This window comes from Nipponia nippon, unplaced genomic scaffold, assembly GCF_047370975.1.
Source record: "Nipponia nippon isolate SJK-2023a ecotype South Korea unplaced genomic scaffold, ASM4737097v1 scaffold_22, whole genome shotgun sequence".
Lineage (NCBI taxonomy): Eukaryota > Metazoa > Chordata > Aves > Pelecaniformes > Threskiornithidae > Nipponia > Nipponia nippon.
The window spans coordinates 5,413,021-5,429,305 of record NW_028262339.1 but is presented as its reverse complement, the minus strand read 5'-3'; the positions used below and the strand labels follow the sequence as shown (position 1 = coordinate 5,429,305).

General features: G+C 47.5%; 1 protein-coding gene across 3 annotated transcripts in view; it reads right to left on the bottom strand.

Annotated features, from left to right (window-relative positions):
- LOC148055446 (E3 ubiquitin-protein ligase RNF38-like) overlaps positions 1 to 16,285 on the bottom strand; it is a 227,137-nt gene that overhangs the window by 49,256 nt on the left and 161,596 nt on the right. For all 3 annotated transcript variants that reach the window (XM_087760431.1, XM_087760432.1, XM_087760433.1), the window contains one exon: positions 9,845 to 10,058. In XM_087760431.1, coding sequence (XP_087616557.1) covers positions 9,845 to 10,058 — 214 coding nt within the window. The remainder of the gene's footprint in view (positions 1 to 9,844; positions 10,059 to 16,285) is intronic.

Sequence of the window (16,285 nt, the reverse complement as noted above, 5' to 3'; positions counted from 1 at the left end):
TGAGATAAGAACAGTTTAATAATCGAAATAAAATAAAATAAATAAAAATTAATAATAATAGTAATAACAATAATTTTTAATGAAAAGGAAAACAACAAGAGAAAAAGAGAGAGAGGAACAAAACCCAGGAAAAACAAGTGATGCAAATGCTCACCACCTGCCGACCAATGCCCAGACAGTTCCCAAGCAGCGATCACTGCTCCCTGGCCAACTCCCCCCAGTTTATATACTGAGCATGACGCCATATGGTATGGAGTACCCCTTTGGCCAGTCTGGGTCAGCTGTCCTGGCTATGCGCCCTCCCAGCTTCTTGTGCACCTCCTCACTGGCAGAGTATGGGAAGCTGAAAAGTCCTTGACTTAGTATAAACACTGCTTAGCAACAACAAAAACATCAGTTTGTTATCAACATTATTCTCATCCTAAACCCAAAACAGAGCACTATACCAGCTACTAGGAAGAAAATTAACTCTATCCCAGCCAAAACCAGGACACACTGCCAAGTCCACCACTAAACCATGTCCTTAAGTACCACATCTACACATCTTTTAAATACCTCCAGGGATGGAGACTCAACCACTTCCCTGGGCAGCCTGTTCCAATGCTTGACAACCCTTTCGATGAAGAAGTTTTTCCTAGTATCCAATCTAAACCTCCCTTGGCGCAACTTGAGGCCGTTTCCTCTTGTCCTATCGTTTGCTACTTGGGAGAAGAGACCGAGCAGTCGGCCAGGGGCGCAGCGGCGGCAACGGTAAGTTCCGCGGCTGAGCGCGTGTTGAAGAGGAAAGGGGGATTCCCGGAGCCAGGGAAACCTGCGGACGTGCCGAGAGTCCAGCCGGGAGCCGGCAGCTCTCGCGAGCGGAGGTGACGCGGCGGAGGCGTTGCCAGGAGCAACCGCGGGAGATTTAAAGGGCCCCTAGGGAGCGCCGGCGACCAGGGCGTGGAGCAACAGTTTGCGCAGGCAGGGCCTTGCCACTTCAAACGGAGAATGCAACCCACTTATAAGGAGCGAAGAACAGCAGGAGCCATGGTATCCACCCTGCAAAAAGCTGTGCTCTCAGGGTCCCTGAGCCCCTCCAGCTGCAAGAACTGATGCAGCCACCCAAACAGAGCCTTCGAGGAAACATGCAGCCATCCAGGTCCTGGGTTGCAGGGAGTGCCTGAGTTTCAGGTCAGTATGTGACAGCAGCAGTGAGCTCACCTGTGGGAGATGTGCCCAAGTAAAGGAGCTGCTCAGCCTGGTGACGGAGCTTTGAGAGGAGGTGTCCAGGCTGAGGAGTATCAGGGAGTCAGAGAAGGAGATTAACTGGTGGAATTGTACTCTACCATCCCTGAGATAGATGCACCAGCCAGCTGCAGCACAAGAGGCAAAGGACCCCCTAACCTCTTGCCACCAGGCAGAAGGAGGAGACTCAGGAGACGGGCATGAAGGGAAGCAAATTACTGCTTGGGGCGGCAGGTGAATCCGCTCTCAGCCTGCCTCACCTTCCCAGGTGCCCATACACAACAGGTATGAGGCCTTGGAATTGGATGGGCAGACAAGTGATGATGTGGATGCAGGTCCTTCTGGGATGGAGGGGTCATCTAGGCAGCCTACCCCCCACATCACAACCACCCACGTCAAGAAAAAAAGGGTAGTTGTCATAGGTGACTCCCTTCTGAGGGGAACAGAACGTCCCATATGCCAACCGGACCCAACCCACAGGGAAGTCTGCTGCCTCCCCAGAGCAAAGATAAGAGACATCACTAGAAAAGACTGTCCTGGCTGAAAAGAGAGCTTTGGCTGGAACTCAGGAAAAAATGGAGAGCTTACCACCTTTGCAAGAAGGGGCAGGTGACTCAGGAGGACTACAAGGATGTTGTGAGGATATGCAGGGAGAAGATCAGAAAGGCAAAGGCCCAGCTAGAACTTAAACTGGCCACCACCGTTAAAGATAACAAAAAATGTTTTTACAAATATATCAGTGACAAAAGGAGGGCCAGGGAGAATCTCCCTCCTTTGTTGGATGCAGAAGGAAACATTGCCACAAAGGATGAGGAGAAGGCTGAGGTACTTAATGCCTTCTTTGCCTCAGTCTTTAATAGTCAGACTGGTCATCCTCGGGTTTTTCAGGCCCCTGAGCTGGGAGATGGAGATAGGATGCAGAATGAAGCCCCAGTTGTCAAAGAGGTGGCAGTCACCGACCTGCTCCTCCACCTGAATGCTCACAAGTCCATGGGGCCAGACGGGATCCACCCGAGGATACTGAGGGAGCTGGCAGAGGAGCTTGCCAAGCCACTCTCCATCATTTATCAGCAGTCCTAGTCAACCGGGGAGGTCCCAGATGACTGGAAGTTAGCAAATGTGATGCCCCTCTACAAGAAGGGTCGGAAGGAGGATCCGTGGAACTACAGGCCTGTCAGCCTGACCTCGGTGCCGGGGAAGGTCATGGAGCAGATCATCTTGAGTGCCATTACACGGCACCTGTGGGACAACCGGGGGATCGGGCCCAGCCAGAATGGGTTTATGAAAGGGAGGTCCTGCTTCACTAACCTGGTCTCCTTCTATGACAAGGTGACCCGCTTAGTGGATGAGGGGAAGGCTGTGTGGATGTTGTCTACTTGGACTTTAGTAAAGCCTTTGACACTGTTTCCCACAGCATTCTCCTGGAGAAACTGGCTGCACACAGCTTGGATAAGGGCACTCTGCGCTGGGTTAAAAACTGGCTGGATGGCCGAGCCCAGAGAGTGGTGGTGAATGGAGTCAAATCCAGTTGGCGGCCGGTCACGAGTGGTGTTCCCCAGGGCTCAGTGTTGGGGCCAGTCCTGTTCAACATCTTCATTGATGATCTGGATGAGAGGATTGAGTGCACCCTCAGGAAGTTTGCAGATGACACCAAGTTGGGTGGAAGTGTCGATCTGCTGGAGGGTAGGAAGGCCCTGCAGAGGGACCTGGACAGGCTGGATCGATGGGCCGAGGCCAACTGTATGAGGTTCAACAAGGCGAAGTGCCGGGTCCTGCACTTGGGTCACAACAACCCCATGCAACGCTACAGGCTTGGGGAGGAGTGGCTGGAGAGCTGCCTGGCGGAAAAGGACCTGGGGGTGTTGGTCGACAGCCGGCTGAATATGAGCCGGCAGTGTGCTCAGGTGGCCAAGAGGGCTAATGGCATCCTGGCTTGTATCAGGAATAGTGTGGCCAGCAGGACCAGGGAGGTGATAGTGCCCCTGTACTCAGCACTGGTGAGGCCGCACCTCGAGTACTGTGTTCAGTTTTGGGCCCCTCACTACAAGAAGGACATCGAGGTGCTGGAGCGTGTCCAGAGGAGGGCAACGAAGTTGGTGAAGGGTCTAGAGAACAAGTCTTATGAGGAGTGGCTGAGGGAGCTGGGGTTGTTTAGTCTGGAGAAGAGGAGGCTGAGGGGAGACCTTATTGCTCTCTACAACTACCTGAAAGGAGGTTGTAGTGAGGTGGGGGCTGGTCTCTTCTCCCTAGTAACAAGCGATAGGACGAGAGGAAACGGCCTCAAGCTGCGCCAGGGGAAGTTTAGGTTGGATATTAGGAAAAACTTCTTCACCGAAAGGGTAGTCAGGCATTGGAACAGGCTGCCCAGGGAAGTGGTTGAGTCCCCATCCCTGGAAGTATTTAGAAGACGGGTAGACGTGGTGCTCGAGGACATGGTATAGTGATGGACTTGGCAGTGTTAGGTTAACGGTTGGACTCGATGATCTTAAGGGTCTTTTCCAACCTTCACGATTCTATGATTCTATGGTTGGCTTTCTGATCTGTGAGAGCACATTGCCGGCTCATGTCCAGCTTTTCATCCACCAGTACCCCCAAGTCCTTCTTGGCAGGGCTGCACTCAATCCCTTCATCCCCCAGCCTGTACTGATACTGGGGATTGCCCCAACCCAGGTGCAAAATCTAGCACTCGCCCTTGTTAAACTTCATACGGTTGGTGATTGCCCAGCTCTCTAATTTGTCCAGATCTCTCTGCAGGGCCTCTCTGTCCTCGAGAGTATCAACGGCTCCTCCCAGTTTTTGTGTCATTGGCAAACTTTGATAACAAACCTTCAAGTCCTGCATCCACGTCATTTATGAAGATATTGAAGAGCACTGGCCCCAAGATGGATCCCTGCGGAACCCCGCTAGTGACTGGTCACCAGCCCGATGTAACCCCATTTGCTATAACCCTTTGAGCCTGACCCATAAGCCAATTGCACACCCATTGCATTCTGTGTTCATCCAGCTGTATGCTGGACATTTTGTCCAGGAGGATACTGTGAGAGACAGTATCGAAGGCTTTACTGAAGTCCAAAAAGATTACATCGACTGGCTTCCCTTGGTCAACTAGGTGGGTAACCTTGTCGTAGAAGGAAATCAAGTTGGTCAAGCAGGACTTTCCCCTCGTGAATCCATGCTGGGTGGGACCAATGACTGCGTTGTCTTTCAGGTGTTTTTCAATAACTCCCAGAATAATCTTCTCTATGATTTTGCCAGGTGCAGAGGTGAGACTGACAGGCCTGTAGTTACCAGGGTCATCCCTGTTGCCCTTCTTGAAGATCGGGACAATGTTTGCCAGCTTCCAGTCAGCTGGGACCTCCCCAGATTCCCAAGAGCATTGAAAAATCATTGAGAGAGGTCTCGCTATGACATCAGCCAGCTCTTTCAGTACCCTGGGATGAATCCCATTGGGCCCCATTGACTTATAGGGATCCAGCTGGAGCAGCAAATCCCGCACAAGTTCGGGGTTGGCTGGGAGTTTGTTGTTCTCACAGTCATGGTTCTCTAGCCCAGGGCTCTGGGGATCCCAGAGCCCATCATTGGTGTTGAAGACTGAGGCGAAGAAAGCATTAAAAGTCTCTGCTTTGTCTATGTCCCTGTTTGTGAGGTGACCGTGCTCGTCAAGTAATGGGCCATTGTTATTTCTTGCCTGCCTGTTGCTATTTACATATTTATAAAAGCCCTTTTTGTTGTCCTTCACAGTACTGGCCAGCTTCAGCTCCAGTTGAGTTTTGGCCGCGCGTATTTCCTCTCTACAGTGGCAAACAGCCGCTCTGTAGTCCTCCCATGTCGCCTGACCTTGCTTCCACTGGCCATACATTTTCTTTTTTCGCCTTCGTTCTAGAAGAAGATCCCTACTCAGCCAAGCCGGCCTTCTACCTCGCCTGCTTGACTTCCGACATTTTGGAATTGCCTGCTCCTGTGCTCTCAGGAGCTGGTACTTAAAAAGTGACCAGCACTGATGGACACCAACACCTTCAAAAGCTTTTTCCCAGGGGACCTTACTAAGTAGTTCCCTGAGCAGCCTCAAGTCAGCTCTCCTCGTATCCAGAGCTGAGGTCTTGCTGGCAGTTCTCCTCCTGTTACCATAGATTTTAAACTTCACTGCTTCATGGTCGCTGTGGCCAAGGCAGCCACCAATCACCACTTCACCCACAAGACCCTCTCTCTTAGTAAGCAGCAAGTCGAGGAAGGCAGCTTTCCTGGTCGGTTCTCTTAGCACTTGTACCAAGAAGGTATCATCCAGATGCTTTAAGAATCTTCTGGACCTGCTTGTACCAGCTCTGTGGTATTCCCAGTTGACATCTGGCAAGTCGAAGTCCCCCATAAGGACAAGGGCAGATGACTTGGAAGCATCCCTTAGTTCCTTAAAGAATAACTCATCTGTGTTGTCATCCTGGCTGGGTGGCCTATAGTAGACTCCCACAACGACATCCGCTTTCTTTGTCTGTCCCTTAATCCTTACCCAGAGGCTCTCAACTGTGCCATCGCCAACTGCTACCTCCATGCATTCCAGCCCCTCCACTACATACAATGCCACCCCGCTGCCTCGCCTGCCCTGCCTATCCCTCCTGAAGAGCCTGTAACCATCCATCATGGCACACCAGTCACAGGACTCATCCCACCAGGTTTCACTTAGGCCTATGACATCGTATCTCTGGGACTGGGCCAAGGCATCTAGCTCCTCTTGCTTGTTCCTCAGGCTGCGTGCATTTGTGTAAAAAAACACTTCAAGTGCGGTTCATTGTGCTTGTTGCCTCGTGGAGCAGTCTGAGGAATTTCACTAGCACGCAGCTCCTTGAACTTTGGCATGCCATCCCATTGCTCGTCACTGACTAGCCAGGTATTGTCCCTTTCCCCCTTCCAATCTAGTTTAAAGCTCTATCAATCAATCAGCCCTGCTAGCTCCTGGGCAAAAACCCTTTTCCCCTTCTGAGAAAGGTGCATCCCATCAGATGTCATTAGGTCTGGGGATGAATAGATCATCCCATGATCGAAGAACCCAAAGTTATGCTGATGACACCAGCCTTGGAGCCACGTGTTGATCATCTGGGTCTGCCCGTTCCATTCAATGTTCTTCCCTGCTACCGGAAGGATCGAAGAGAACACCACCTGAACATCTGATCCTTCAACTAACCGCCCCAAGGCTCTGAAATCCCTTTTGATTGACTTAGGATTTTTCTTTGTTCTCTCTTCGCTGCCGATATGGAGAACTAATAGCAGGTAGTAGTCTAAGGATCTTATCAGACTGGGGAGTTTTAGAATCATAGAATCATAAAACCGTTAAGGTTGGAAAAGACCCTTAAGATCATCAAGTCCAACCATTAACCTATCACTGCCAAGTACACCACTAAACCATGTACTCAAGCACCACGTCTACCCGTCTTTTAAATACTTCCAGAGATGGAGACTCAACCACTTCCCTGGGCAGCCTGTTCCAATGCCTGACTACCCTTTCGGTGAAGATGTTTTTCCTAATATCCAACCTAAACCTCCCCTGGCGCAGCTTGAGGCCGTTTCCTCTCGTCCTATGACTTGTTACTAGGGAGAAGAGACCAACCCCCACCTCGCTACAACCGCCTTTCAGGTAGTTGTAGAGAGCAATAAGGTCTCCCCTCAGCCTCCTCTTCTCCAAACTCAACAACCCCAGCTCCCTCAGCCACTCCTCATAAGACTTGGTCTCTAGACCCTTCACCAGCTTCGTTGCCCTTCTTTGGACATGCTCCAGCACCTCGATGTCCTTCTTGTAGTGAGGGGCCCAAAACTGAACACAGTACTCGAGGTGCAGCCTCACCAGTGTGAGTACAAAGGGACAATCACCTCCCTGGTCCTGCTGGCCACACTATTCCTGATACAAGCCAGGATGCCATTGGCCCTCTTGGCCACCTGAGCACACTGCTGACTCATATTCAGCCAGCTGTCAACCAACACCCCCAGGTCCTTTTCTGCCAGGCAGCTCTCCAGCCACTCCTCCCCAAGCCTGTAGCGTTGCATGGGGTTGTTGTGACCCAAGTGCAGGACCCGGCACTTAGCCTTGTTGAACCTCATACAGTTGGCCTCGGCCCATTGATCCAGCCTGTCCAGATCTCTCTGCAGAGCCTTCCTACCCTCAAGCAGATCAACACTCCAACCCAACTTGGTGTCATCTGCAAACTTACTGAGGGTGCACTCAATCCTCTCATCCAGATCATCAATGACGATGTTGAACAGGACTGGCCCCAACACTGAGCCCTGGGGAACACCACTCGTGACCAGCCGCCAACGGGATTTGACTCCATTCACCACCACTCTCTGGGCCCGGCTATCCAGCCAGTTTTTACCCAACGAAGAGTACGCCCGTCCAAGCTGTGAGCAGCCAGTTTCTCCAGGAGAATGCTGTGGGAAACAGTGTCAAAGGCTTTACTAAAGTCCAGGTAGACAACATCCACAGCCTTTCCCTCATCCACTAAGTGGGTCACCTTGTCATAGAAGGAGATCAGGTTAGTCAAGCAGGACCTGCCTTTCATAAACCCATGCTGACTGGGCCTGATCACCTTGTTGTCCTGAATGTGCTGCATGATGGCACTCAAGATGATCTGCTCCATGACCTTCCCCGGCACCGAGGTCAGGCTGACAGGCCTGTAGTTCCCCGGATCCTCCTTCCGACCCTTCTTGTAGATGAGTGTCACATTTGCTAACCTCCACTTGCAACTTCATCGCTGCCTACCTGAAAAAGCAATAATGGATAATAATCTGAGGGCCGTACCAGGGTGGGAAGCTTTCTCTTCACATCTTTAACCCGGGCCCCAGGGAGGCAGCAGACTTCCCTAAGAAGTGGGTCCCATCTGCATATTGGGCCTTCTGTTCCACTCAGGAGAGAGTCTCCTATGACAATGACCTGTCTTTTTTTCTTTATGGAAGTGTTTTTGACGCAGGGTGTAGGCCGACTTAACCTTGGCAACACCTCCAAGCTAGATGAGCCATCGTCCGCGTCATTGTTCGGTTCCACTTGCAGAGCCTCGTACCTATTATGCAAGGGCACCTGGGAAGGTGGGGTAGTCACAGAGGAGACGTGCCTGCTGCGCCGGGCAGGAACTTGTTGCCATTGCCCCCTATCCCTTAAGTCACCATGTTCAGCCAGGCAGAGAGAAGATATGGAATCCTCTGTACCACGTGTCCTATCTTCCTGACAGGCCTGTCCCAGGGAAGGTAGGGTGTGATTCCAGTAATCTCTCTGTCTCTCAGACTCCCTGATACTCCTCAACCTACTCACCTCCTCCTGGAGCTCTGTCACTAAGCAGAGGAGTTCCTCTACCTGGACACACCTCCCACAGGTGTACTCACTATTGCCATCCGGTACTGGTATAAGAGTAGGGCATACCCTGCAGCCTGACATCTGGATGTCAGCGTGTTCCTTTTGGAGTTCTGTCTGGGAAGCTGCGTCAGTTGTGCCGGGTGCAGAGTTTAGAGAGGCCGTGGCCTTCTGCCGGGTAGATACCATTTCTCCCTGGTCATGCTGGCAGAGCTACAGCGCCCTTCCTGCGCGCCCTTCCTGCGCACCCTTCCACGCACCCTTCCACGCAAACTGCCGCGCAAACTGCCATGCCACGCCCTTTCTGATGAGCCTCTCCCTATTTGCCTCCCCGGTCACTAGCGCTCCCTAAGGGGCTTCTTTTATACGTGGCGGCGGGGGCTTGGCCGCCATTGCTCCTGGCCCTGCCCAGGTCTCATCAGCTGCTGTCGTGCAAGCTGCGTGCTCCTGTCGGGTCTCTCGGCTCCCCCTGAGGTTTCCTCGGTTCAGGAAACCCCTCTGTACACAGCACTAGAATGACCAGCTAATGAATGTAACTGCATAGCAACAAACACACTTGGGCTGCAGTCTACTGATTTGAACAAGAAAAGGCTATATCAAGAGGACAATTTCCTTTAAAGAGCCTCTATTATGGAATCCTACTCCTCTTCCTGTCTCAGGGAAGACCTAACTTATTTTTCTGGACTAACTGCAAATCTCATTTTCTCATGCCATTTAAGGAGCTGGTTGAGGCTAGAATGAGTAATTTAGTGATGAGATGATATTATCATGAGTTTTGCTGTTATGTAGGCAGTCAATTAATTACATGCATTGTGAATTCTATTTTTAAAGACCATGTTTAACCTATGTAAAGCACTTTAAGCTAAGGAGAGGTACTTCATATGCAAGGAAGTAAAATATATTATTACCATAGCATATCTTAAACTAAATTAACTTCAGAAGCAGAAGTGTCACATTTCAAAGGTGGGATGCCGAGATCTTCAGAACTGTGCCAACACACACTGACAGACTGTTTACTTTCACTCTTCTCTGTTAGTCTAGATTTTAATTTTTTTCTTAAGTAACAAATGTATCAATGTTTTCACTGAATGCTGCAGCTCTCTATACACTGATACTACTCAGAAGAAAAAAAGAAAAAAAATGCTCTACAAAAGAGGACTAATAGGAGTTAGTATTATGTGACCTCCATTGCAAACTAATTTGTCAAGGAGAGTTCACTCATTTACTCTCTTCGGAGAGGAATACACAAAGTTTAAGACATTTGCATCCATGTTCTCAACACACTCTTACCTGATCATGAATGTCAACCATCACTGTGTTCTGCTGTGGTGGGTGAGCAGCTGGGTGCAACATACGATGGGATATATTTGGAGGGTTAAAGGCTTGGGGCTCTTCTATTGCTTGCTGCTGTCCATAGGAGAGATGGTGATAGTTTTCATCTTGGCTAACAGAATTGTGTCGAGACAGACGATCCCGTCTTGCTCTCTGACGGCGAACAGGAGGACTAAAATCACATAAAGAAAAAGATGAAAGATCACATTAAGGAAGGTTTGTGGCACTTATAGCTAGGAGCACAAAGAACTCAATAGTAAGGATACTTTTACACTGGAAGGTTTTGCTAGGCCAGGTATGTTAGCTTGTCATACAATCTCTCATTGAGAAAATTTCTGAAAGCCATAGCATAGATGCCTATTTCAGCATGAGTGCTTGAGCATAGCTTAATACAAGAGAGGAAACCAGAAGAAGCATTTTTATAGAAATATTACCTTCACAAAACTTGTTAAAAAGACATTTGAGCACTTGATTCACAGCATCACAGAATGGTTGAGGTTGGAAGGGTCCTCTGGAGGTCATCTAGTCAAACCCTTCTGCTCAAGCAGGACCACGAAGAGATGGTTGCCCAGGACCATGTCCAGATAGCTTTTGAATATCTCCAAGGAGGGTGACTCCACAACGTCTCTGGGCAACCTGTTCCAGTGCTCAGTCACATTCACAGTAAAAAAGTGTTTCCTGATGTTCAGATGGAACCTCCTGTGTTTCATTGTGTGCCCATTGCCTCTTGTCCTGTCACTGGGCACCACTAAAAAGAGCCTGGCTCCATCATCTTTGCAGCCCTTCGGATATTTATATAAATTGATAAGATGCCCCCCAAGCCTTCTCTTCTCTATGCCAAACAGTTCCAGCTCTCTCAGCCTTTCCTCATAGGAGAGATGCTCCACTCCCTTAAAACCATCCTTGTGGCCCTTCTTTGAACTCTCCCCAGTATATCCATGTCTCTCTTGTACTGGGGAGCCCAGAACTGGACACAGGACTCCAGGAGTGGCCTCTCCAGTGCTGAGTAGAGGAGAAGGATACCTCCGTCAACCTGTGACACCCTGCCCCTTGACCCTTATTGTAGGCCTAGACAGACTGCCAACATCCTGCCCTCTGACACCCTGCCCCCTGACACGCTGCCCCTTAACCTTGGAAGCGTAGGCAGGGTCCTGCCCACATTCCATATAAAGTTTGAATCTCTCAAATCACACTACCATTGGTGGAGCCACGGGGTGGCGTGACTTTCACCCCCATTCAAAAGGCATTTGCACAATTGGCTGTTGCTCCCATATGACCTGGACACCAAATGTTCCTGGCAGTCCACCAGAGCCATGGCATCACTTATAATCATGTTTTTGCTATCGGTTATCCGGTGAGTCACCATATGGGTGTGTCATTGTATTAGGTCTGGCTGGGATGGAGTTAACTTTCCCCATAGCAGCCCTCATAGTGCTGTGCTTTGTATTGGTAGCTAGAAAGGTGTTGATAACACACCAGTGTTTTGGCTACTGCTGAGCAGTGCTCACACAACACTAAGGCTGTCTCTCCACCCCCCCAAAGGCCAGTAGGCTGGGGGTGGGCAGGACAGCTGACCCAAACTGACCAAAGAGCTATTCCATACCATACGATGTCATGCTCAGCAATAAAAGCTAAGAGAAGGGGGGGGGGGCATTCACTATTAAGGCATTTGTATTCCAAAGCAACTGCTATGCATACTGAGGCCCTACTTCCCAGGAAGTGCCTGGACATCACCTGCTGATGGGAAGTAGAGAATAATTTGCTTCTTTGTTTCCTTTGCTTCCACACATGGTCTTTGCATTTCTTTATTAAACTGCCTTTGAGTTTTTCATCTGATTTTCTCCTGTCCCTGTCCCACTGAGGAGGTGAGTGATAGAGCGGCTTGGTGGGCACCTGGCGGCCAGTCCACAGTCATTCATCTTTCCTACTACCTCAATAAAGCTTTGTTTTATAACGTGTTGTCAGATTCCATTACTGTTCAGACCACAACCTGCTGGCAACACTCCTCCTAATGCAGCCCCGGTTAGTATTTGTCGTCTTTACCACAAGGGTGCATTGCAGCTCATGTTCAGCTTGGTGTCCACCAGGACCCCCAGGTCCTTTTCTGCCAGGCTGCTTTCCAGACATTCAGCCCCCAGCATGTGCATGAGGTTATTCCTCCCCAGGTGCAGGACTTTGCACTTCCCCTTGTTGAACTAAAGGTTCAGTAATCCTAAAACCTCTTGTTTTAGGGTTCAGCAACCCTAAAAACAAGAATGGAAATTTCATTAGACTTCCACATATTTACATTACTTGTGTGCTTCACAAAAATTATCTTTAGAGGCTCCTAACGAGTTGCAGCTGTGGTAATATTTCTATTTTACAATGGGTAACTGACATTTAAACCAACTGAAGATAGCACATCTGCTTATTTTGAGTAAGCAATTTAAAGACTTGAGATTTGACAATGTACTCATGAGGCACACAATTAATAACTTTTCCATAAAAATGTTTGGATGAAGTGACTTACATGGCATTTCTCATAAATTTTGCAGTAGAACAAACTAAGTAGAGACCGTCCCACAGTGCCCTGCTTGATACCACAACATGCCTTCCAACCTCCACAAATAAATTAATTATCCATTGTAGAATCGTTCAAGTTATATGGGATTTAGTGCTACCCTGGGTACAGGCTCAATGAGCCAAACTGCAGGAAAGAAACAGAAAGGGTATGCGAGTACTAGAGCACATCCTTTCCAACACAGCCTGGAACAGAATACAAGATTCTCAGCTTTCATCATTCCTTTTGCTATCATCAAACAACCCTGAAACCTATTGGCAACTCACTACATAACCCTGACATTTCTCAAGCTGCACCCAGTTTCGCTACTGAAGGGGGGGGGGGGGGGGGGGGAGTAGGATACTACCACAGTTGTTCAGAAGCTATTGTGATTGTATCATAGTCTGTCTTAGATTACTCATAGTCATAGATTGTATCGTTGTCCCTCTCTGCATTATTAGTATGATATACCTGTTCAGTGTTTTGCATTAGGACAATTTTCTTTCCTCTGTGTGATTCTAATCCTAGAGCAGATAATACTTAAGGCAGTAGATGTTCTTTTTTCCTTGGAATATCTAATTATAGCTTTAAAGCTGCTATTTCCTACTTAAAAAAAAAAAAAAAAAGACTTCTGATGCATATGCATGCTCCAAATGCTTTTGATATAAAACATATATGCAAGGACTTATGTTTACAAGAATTGTAGGAGGGAAGGAGAGTTACCAATGAAAGTCCTAATTGCTTGGAAGAACAATTAAGTGAATTCCCTAATTATGATCAGCAATGATCCTCAGACAGAGTAGCTTCTTTTAAGACTACTTCTAGAAAGAGAGAGGTAGAAGTAGAAGGGTGTAGGGTTGGGTTTTTGGCATTGCTTCTGGGGTGGTTTTTTTCCTCCAGTTGGGCAGAACAAAATTCTCTGAAAGCAGCAAAATTGGAAACAAAAGATTCTTTTACCATGTAGAGCTATTAAAAAAAATCATTTAGCAAAGCTCAGTATCCAGATACACAGCTCTAAAAGCTTTCTAAATTTCTAATTATTTATTGTGAATGACTTAGGAAGAGTAGTCAGAACTGCATCTAAATTATTAAATATTTATATTGAAGTTGCACTTCGACTTTTTTCTTCTAAACACTGTGTTAGATGTTGTACAAAACCAGTAAGTGACAGTCCCTGGCACCCAAAATCATTTACAGTCTAAAAAAGGTGATGTGTCCAGCTGAGTTAAAGTGGGTCAGATGGAAGCAGACAGAAGAACACATAGTGAGTATGATCTTTAGGCAGGAACAGCCATCACAAGCTGTCCATAACTGAAGAGCCTTGATTTCAGCATTCTCTAAGGTAATTTCTTTGAAGCAGCAACTTTTTGAATGCCCTTATTCTTTTGAACTGAAATTACTATTATGGCAAAGAAGAAAGGAAGAACAAGTGAAAAATGCAGCATAGCATAGCAAAGGGACAGAAGTCCCCACTTTCTAGTGATTGGTAGAAAGAAAATGGAGTTGTACTTTTTGGTTCCACACATGCACCTGTTGTGCTTACAATACAAAAAACTTCTGAATCAAAGGACAATCAAATTGGGACAGCATCTTCTACAGATTCAAATTAAAAAGGAGAACAAAAGAGAATGTCTTCAAATTTTTTTTTTTGGTGTTTAATACAAGACTTACTTGCCAGCTGTCCTAAGCAAAAGAGCTTCAGAACAGTCTCCAGTCAGAGCAAACAAAGAATTTGTTCTATGGCAAGGAATGGATGTGGTGATGGAGAACCAACTTGGACATTGGAATGTACAAGGGACTTGGAATGCACATTCTAAAGAAGAAAGGCAACTTGACCTCACTTATAAGCAGTATTATGTAAAACTCTAATAAGGCTATCTTCTTAATGCAATATGTATTTGCTTATCATGAATCTGAAAATCCCAACTGAAAATAGGGCCTCATTTTACTAGGCATGTGTCGTGGTTTAACCCCAGCCAGCAACTAAGCACCACACAGCCGCTCGCTCACTCCCCCCACCCTGGTGGGATGGGGGAGAGAATCGGAAGGGTGAAAGTGAGAAAACTCATGGGCTGAGATAAGAACGATAAGAACAGTTTAATAACTGAAGTAAAATGAAATAGAATAGTAGTAATAGTAGTAATAATAATAAATAATGAATAATGAATAATAATACAATAATAATACAATAATAGTAATATACAAAGCAAGTGATACACTGTTCAATTGCTCACCACCCACCGACCAATGCCCAGCACGTCCCTGAGCAGCGATCACTGCCCCCGGCCAACTCCCCCCCAGTTTATATACTGAGCATGATGTCATATGGTATGGAATAGCCCTTTGGCCAGTCTGGGTCAGCTGTCCTGGCTGTGCCCCCTCCCAGCTTCTTGTGCACCTGGCAGAGCATGGGAAGCTGAAAAGTCCTTGACTGGTGTAAGCACTACTCAGCAACTAAAACATCAGTGTGTTATCCACATTATTCTCATCCTAAATCCAAAACACAGCCCTATACCAGCTACTAGGAAGAAAATTAACTCTATCCCAGCCGAAACCAGGACAGCATGGTACAGAAATCTCTGATCAAAAGAGCTTATAGTATAAACAGTAATCCAAATAATAGAAAAAAACCCACCCAGATAATAAAGACCCTACAGAAATCCATTGCAAAACATGGCAAAGATGCAGGCTGTGTCTACATTAGCAAGAAGTGTGGACCAATAATAGTGAATCTATAGAGCAAACCAGTTGGCAATGAGTACCCGATATCCACCCTATACACATTTCAGGAAACTAGAACTAGCCCAAACACTGAATACCCATTTACAGCTGGACTACATCTTCCAGTTCAGCTTTAACTGAAAAGAAGCCAGTTCATGAGGTCCAAGATCACTCCACAATAGGAACCAATTCATGATAAGCAGCAACAATAAGGAAATTTGCTTTGAATGATCCCAAATAAAACATTAATAAGATTGCTGGCAGTCTGGGCTGCAGTGATCATGCCCTGCTGGAATTCACAATACGGAGGGATACAGACCAGGCAAAGAGTAGAGTCAGAACCCTGAATTTTAAGAAAGAGAACTTTCAGTTGTTTAAGGAATTAGTGGATGGGACCCCCTGGGAAACTACCCTCAGGTACAAAGAAGCTGAACAGAACTGGCAGCTATTTAAGGACGTTTTTCTTAGAGCGCAAGAGCTCTCGATTCCCATGTATAAGAAATCAGGCAAGGAAGGCAGGAGACCAGCATGGCTGAGTAAGGACCTCCTGGTCAAACTAAAGTGTAAGCAGGAAATGCATAGGCAGTGGAACAAAGGAAATGTATCCTGGGAAGAATATAGGGATGCTGCCCAGATATGTAGGGGTGGGATCAGGAAAGCTAAGGCACAGCTGGATCTGAATTTGGCAAGGGATGCAAAGAATAATAAGAAGGGCTTCTACAGGTAGAAGAAAATGTACCCCCCATGAGAAATAAGACAGAAGAACTAGTGACAACCAATGTGGAGAAGGCTGAGGTACTCAACATTTTTTTTGCCTCAGTTTTCAATGATAATCTCTCTTCCCACATCACTCGAGCCACTGAACCTCAAGGCAGGGACTGAGGGAATGAAGTCCTTCCCCTCAGAAGAGAAGATCAGATTTGAGACCACCTGAGGAACCTGAACATACACAAGTCCATGGGACCTGACAAGATGCATCCCAGGGTGCTGAGGAAATTACCAAGCCACTCTCCACCATATTTCAAAAGTTGTGGCAGTCAGGCAAAGTCACCAGTGACTGGAAAAGGAAATGTCATGCCCATTTTTAAAAAGGGTAAAAAGGAGGACCCTGGGAACTACCAACCAGTCAGCCTCACCTC